At 35.5% G+C, this 6,230-nt stretch overlaps 1 protein-coding gene across 1 annotated transcript; it reads left to right on the plus strand.

Annotated features, from left to right (window-relative positions):
- Window positions 1-2,956: 2,956 nt before the first annotated feature.
- Window positions 2,957-6,188, plus strand: LOC306862352 (chloride intracellular channel protein 4-like). Its single transcript, XM_079405116.1, has 6 exons — window positions 2,957-3,286; window positions 3,660-3,769; window positions 4,545-4,670; window positions 4,876-4,982; window positions 5,177-5,352; window positions 5,534-6,188. The coding sequence occupies exons 1-6, from the start codon at window positions 3,251-3,253 to the stop codon at window positions 5,696-5,698; spliced, it is 720 nt and encodes a 239-aa protein (XP_079261242.1). The 5' UTR covers window positions 2,957-3,250; the 3' UTR covers window positions 5,699-6,188.
- Window positions 6,189-6,230: the final 42 nt, after the last annotated feature.

The raw sequence follows: 6,230 nt of genomic DNA on the forward strand, positions 1-6,230 counted from the left end.
ATTAACGCATATTTTTATAATCCTACTGCTCAAAATACCTGGGATTTTCCCAAAATAACCACTATATGGAGTCAAGATATATATTTTGTTGTTGATATGGCCTATGTTGACGAGAGTGATGTAGTAATGTTCACTGTGAAGCTTACATTGTAATGAACCTGAGAGAAAACTGATCTGACCAATTAATTTTCACCAGTAAGAAAAAAATGTTTTAAAGCTTGTTGTTTTGCAGAATGTCACATATGACACGAGAATAAAGCCTGAAGTTAGGAAGAACATTTAAAGGAAAATATAATTACATTTTCATAATGATTTTCTTTTCTTCTCAAACCTTGTCTGTGGTGTAAAAACACCCCTGGCCAAATGCCCCCAGAGGGCATCACTTCCCACTTTGATAATTACTGTAGTTACCATGTTCTGTTCCCTCAGATGTAAGTGGTTGAATAAAAATCACCAGCAAGCTTGCTAGCTAGACAGTTAGCATCAGCTAACAATATTTACTTATTTTCAGTATGGTTATGAATAAACATTCATATCTGTCTACTCGGCTAGATGATCTAAACAATCATCAGATACGTAATATTTTATAATACGTATCTGTATTTTTACTCAAGTACTTGATTTGTGTACTTCGTCCACCACTGAGTTCATGCAATGATAAACCAGTTTTCTGAAATGGCTCAAGTGTAACTGCGAATCCTATCCAGTCTCTTTCAATCAATATCCTATACAGTCATTTGTACTTTTGAAATGGATATATGACACACATAAGAACTCCAGCCTTCTGCATTTCAATACAGTAACTGTCATCCAAATTGTTGTCATAGATTACAGCAGGTACAGTAATACTAGCATAGTGCACTGTTATATTGAAAGCACGACTAAGCATTTTGACTATCTTGTTTGTAAACAATGACACAAGGACTTTTCATTCTGATGGCACTGATATGTTCATTGCTATAAATACTTACTTTTGAGAGATGAGCTAAAGATTTTGAGTAAGTTACAGGCTTTTGCAAGTGATCCAGTGTGTAGGGCTATTTGTGCGAATTGTTTTGAGAAATGCATATACTTTGCAAATAATTAAGAATGATTCGAGAAATGCTCCAAAGCGAGTTACATTATGCAAACTTAACACTATGACAGTGTTTTTTTTTTTCTTCACGAAAATGACCCTTGAACTCTTATCATCTGATAAAAGTGTATATTAGACAATTAGTGCAATTGTCTAAAGTATGCACAGTAATTAAACATGATCAACAGCAGTACTGTAATTTATATTTGTACAGTACATTTATCTGTAGAAATGTGTTGCATGTAAACTGAAAATTCACAGTTGTTTGTTGCGGTAGAGCAATAGGAAGATATGTAAGAATGTGTGTTGTTGGTGGTGTTAGGGGAAGACAAGAGTGTGTAAAAATGACTAGGCAATGATGGGTTTTCAGTTTACTTGTAACATATTTGTACAAAACAAATGTACTGTCTTAATAAAAATGTTCATTTTTGTTAACATTTTTATTTATTTACTACAATATCGACTCTTCGATTTTGTGTACTACAGCATTGACTTTTCCCAATGAAAATACAAATGAAATTATCATCATTTCCATGGTGAAAAAACATCAAACATTTTGACCAGTGTGATTCACACGATGACAAAAACACTTGAACTGGACAATTCAACTTTATAGTTTAGAGAATGTTAAGACTGTTTCAAAAAATGTGCCAAAGCGATTGAGAAAAATTGAATTCAAGATCTTCATTAAACACTGTAAGAAGAACACACTAAATATTTTGTCTTTTTGTTTTATTCCTTTTTTTTTCATGACAGCGATGGCTGATACAATACTGCCATTTTAGTTTTGTTGTGATGGTGTGATTATAATGTTTTGCCATTTTATAATTACCCTGGTAATTTGTACAAAGGTTGATATCATATTTTTTCAGATTAAAACTGGTTAAGTTGACGTTGCTTTAATTCATTACTAATAGTTAAATGACTCAGACTATTTTGAACAAAGGCTGTGTGGTGATTCAGTACATTCGTTCTCTGTGTTAACATGTAGTAGCTTGTGTTTGAAATGGGTGTTTAAATCAAGTATTTTGGTTTCTTCGGTGCCTCTTTCAGCTAAAAATAAGAGAATAGGGCTTTTAGCTATTTACCATATTTAAATTCGGCAGAGTTTCACAGATTTTCCCAACAACAGCAGAACATTTATTAAAATCATAATGTTGGCATAATTCAAGGACATTGGTTTAAAGTGTATCTAACATGTTTGCATTTTTGAAATAGTTGCCATGTTTCTTCTGTTAAAACAAAAAATGTTGGTGTGGTTACAACATATAATGATTACTGATTTGTCATACACCGCTAAATGCCAGAGTTTATACGTCACACATCATACCTGTATTAAATCACTCTCTCCCGACCCTTTTTTCACCGGAGTATCTTTACCATCAAACAAAATGCAGGTCAAGGGTCAACAGTGATCAAAAATACAGGAATTAAAAGTATCGTTGGCAAAAAATGTTTACCAAATAACCATATACGTTAAATAAAGCATAGAGTGTGCATGAAGCTAATAGTCCAAATATTAAAATCTGTTATAATTTACTCGTTATTTTTTACACAAAGCTTAGCAAAACGTTAATTCTTGTCTTTCATTGAATGGAAAAGTGCAGCGTGAACGTACTGTCAAACATCTCCTTCTGTGATCTATGGAAGAAAAACTAAATCATATGTGTTTTGAACAACATGACGGTGTGTAAATGATAACAGAATTTTTATTTTTGGGTAAACCTGGGTCAAATGACTATGTGCCTGTACTAGCAGTGGAGAATGATGGGAGTAGAAAGAACAGAGCAGTTTGGAGAGAAACTTTCTATGACTAAAGCCTCAGAGAATGAGGGAAGATACAGGTTGGACAGGTTCGGCCAGTGGGCTGGTATTCCAAACACTCGAGACCAGTGGGGTGTGGTGGGAGTTTGGGTTCTAAAAGGGAAACGATAGAAACTGCTGTTGGGAGAGGAAGAAGGAAAGGTGCTGCTTTTAGTACCATCAGTACAACTTAATTCTTCAGAGGTCAAAGCAGGAGACAGACACATCCAAGTGTGAACACGTGAGGTGAAGTGGATTCTAAGAAGGCTCTGAGGTGGATTGATGTAAACCGACCTGATCAGTCAGAGTCAGAGAGAGAGCCTGGGCAACTGAGACACCGCAGAAAGAGAAGGAGGTAGAGGACGACCAGAGATGGCTGAAGCGGCAAAGATTGAACTATTTGTCAAGGTCAGTGCTTAAACGGTCAAATAGTCAAATTATTGTTGTTAGGCTTAACTTGATTTCTTAAAGAAATAGCACGTAAAAGTTTGTCTCTTGCAATCTAACCCTTGCTCAAAATGGTTGTACTTCCAATCATTTCTATGACATAAACCTTGAAAACAACACTGGTGGCCTCGAACTGGTCTCTCTAAGGATAAGATCTGTAAAACATGTCTGAATTTAGGTGAAATTACTTTAAGAAACAAAAACATGAAAATCTTAATGTTGATGTCAATGTTGTCATATTTTTTTCAGGAAGTAGTTCCATGTTTCTGCTTGTACATTAAATAATTTCCATTTTTGGACATTTAAAGGTTTACTAACTGAATGTTGTCTTCAGGCAAGCGACGATGGTGAAAGTGTTGGTAACTGCCCATTTTGTCAGCGGCTCTTCATGATACTCTGGCTGAAGGGGGTCAACTTCACCCTCACCACAGTGGACATGAAGAGGTGAGAGATGCCATCAGGATAACAGTTCTTCTCAGATTCCAGCCCTTAGGGAAGAAAAATCACAATAAAATATCTCAGTTGTTTCTCCTAGACAACAAGATGAGTGCAAACAGATCAACAGAAGATATTTTTCTCTGGAGAAAAAAAAAAACACCTCTCCCCTGGAGTTTTAGAAGAGATCTAAACATTGTCTCAAACCCAAAAGTCAGAGATTTCAGTATAAACTCAAATATTTCTCATCAAGCTCAAATGATCTGAGCTGTTATGGTTATAGCTATGTACTTTTACTGTGGGTCATCATTTGTCTCATTTTATATTTTAATTTCTCTTAAGGAACTTTAGGAAAACTTCTGAGAAAACGTTATTACAAGCTAAAAATGACTTTAGAACTACGAGTTATGAAATAACTTCTGAGGGAATATATTTGTCCTCTTCGAATCTTGTACCCGTTTACAAGCGTACATACTCCCAGAGGTAGTGTGTGACAGAGACAGAAGCCTTTCCTTATTAGAAGTCAGTCTACCATCAGATTCATTTTGAAACTGATATTTCAAAGTAAAAAAACAAAAACAAAACCTACATACAGGTCTAAAAACTACATATAGGTAAGTTTTTGAGGAGGTATCTCCTAATGCATTTTTGATTGTTTTTGATTTGTAGCAGAGAATGTAAATACACTTGAAATACACTAGAATTTATGGCTTAGCAGCACATCCACTAGTCTAATACCTGAAAATGATTAAACTCATGACTATTTATTTTTCTTTATTTCTAGAGCTCCAGAGGTACTAAAGGACTTGGCTCCAGGTTCTCAGCCCCCTTTCCTCATCTGTAATGGAGAGGTGCGTACTGACACCAACAAAATTGAAGAGTTTCTGGAAGAGACCCTTGCTCCCCCACAGTGAGTATGCATTTATATACCACAAGACCAAAGATTTAAAGTATTTTGTTCCTGAAATATAAGAATTCCTGAAAGAAAATATATCTTACTGTTTGTAACAAATGCCAAAATGTTATAAATTCAACCCATTACGACATGAAATGAAATCAAGAAGTTATGTCAGCATCACCCAGTAAATATTTTTTCCACCATTTTTGCATTACAGGTATCCCAAGTTATGCTGCCGCTATAAGGAGTCTAACACGGCAGGAGATGACATCTTTCACAAATTCTCAGCATACATCAAAAATCCCAATCCTGGGCTCAATGACAGTAAGGGTCCCTTCTCTGAAGTTATTTGGGCAGTGAACCTTAGAAATTAGCTTCAAGGCTTGAAGCCATTTTATGTTTGAAGTATGGAGGCTGTCACTTCTAAAGCTTTTGGGAAAAATTGTTGCTCTAATTGGTATAGATAGATGAATTTGAATATCAATCCATTAATGTTATGGTTAATGTGTACTTTTCAGTGCTGGAGAAGAAATTTCTAAAGAGTTTGATGAAGTTGGATCAATACCTGTTGACTCCTCTTCCTCATGAACTGGACCAGAATCCAGATTCATCCCAATCCACAAGACATTACCTGGATGGAAATGCGCTCTCTCTTGCTGACTGCAACCTGCTTCCAAAACTGCACATTGTCAAGGTCTTTTTTTCCCCCTTTAGATGCAAATTCAGTAAATTGTGTATTGTAGTGCTGATACAATACAGTTGCTATTTAGTATGAGAAGTGAAATCTTCCCTATGGTCCTTAAACTTCATCTTGCTTATAGATTTACAACATTTAAATGTATAAGATGTTCAAAAGATGTTCCTTGTCTTTATAGGTGGTGTGCAAGAAGTACCGTGGTTTTGAGATCCCTGCAGGGCTAAAAGGCCTCACAAAGTACTTGAACAAAGCATACAAGGAGGATGTGTTCCAACTCACCTGTCCCAAAGACAAGGAGATTCTGCTGGCCTACCATTCAGTGGCCAAATATCTCAACAAGTAAAACTGGACTTCAAAGGAGGATGAGGAGGACAAAGATTGTGTGGAATTTATTGTAAAGTTTTTTTTTTGTCTGTGTACCCCAAAACTGCCTTATTATAAAGGTTTTCTTAATGAGAATTTTGATTAACCGAGTATGTTGGGTGGAGGTTGTTTTCATTCAACATTTAAAAACCACAATTGTCAATACCAGATGCCTGCCTTGTTTGTTCCTGCCATTTTTAGTATTTAAATGTGTGCCACTTTTGTCTGTGGTTGTGATGCATTACTTTTGTTTGATAGCCACTCATTTAGAAACGTGTGTGAATGTTGTTTTTAACAGCTGTGTGAAATGAGACATGCAATTGGTCTGAAATTCTACGCCATGAGAAAAAAGAAGACAAAAGCACTAGACTAGACTACTCTTACAATGATGTTATTGATGTTAAAGGACACTCTTGAAATGTCCAGAACGTACAAAAAGGCTTGCAAACAAATAAAAATCTTTTGGAAGTAAAATGCTCTATTTTTTGTATTTGGTCAAGCTAAGAGAAACA

This window comes from Barbus barbus (assembly GCF_936440315.1).
Source record: "Barbus barbus genome assembly, chromosome: 43".
Classification (NCBI taxonomy): domain Eukaryota; kingdom Metazoa; phylum Chordata; class Actinopteri; order Cypriniformes; family Cyprinidae; genus Barbus; species Barbus barbus.

Excerpts from the sequence above, each read along its gene's own strand:
- LOC306862352 (XM_079405116.1), top strand. The coding sequence starts at position 3,251 with ATGGCTGAAGCGGCAAAGATTGAACTATTTGTCAAG. Across the intron at positions 4,671-4,875 it reads GAGACCCTTGCTCCCCCACA|GTATCCCAAGTTATGCTGCC; the intron begins GTGAGTATGCAT and ends TTTGCATTACAG. Across the intron at positions 5,353-5,533 it reads CAAAACTGCACATTGTCAAG|GTGGTGTGCAAGAAGTACCG; the intron begins GTCTTTTTTTCC and ends TTGTCTTTATAG.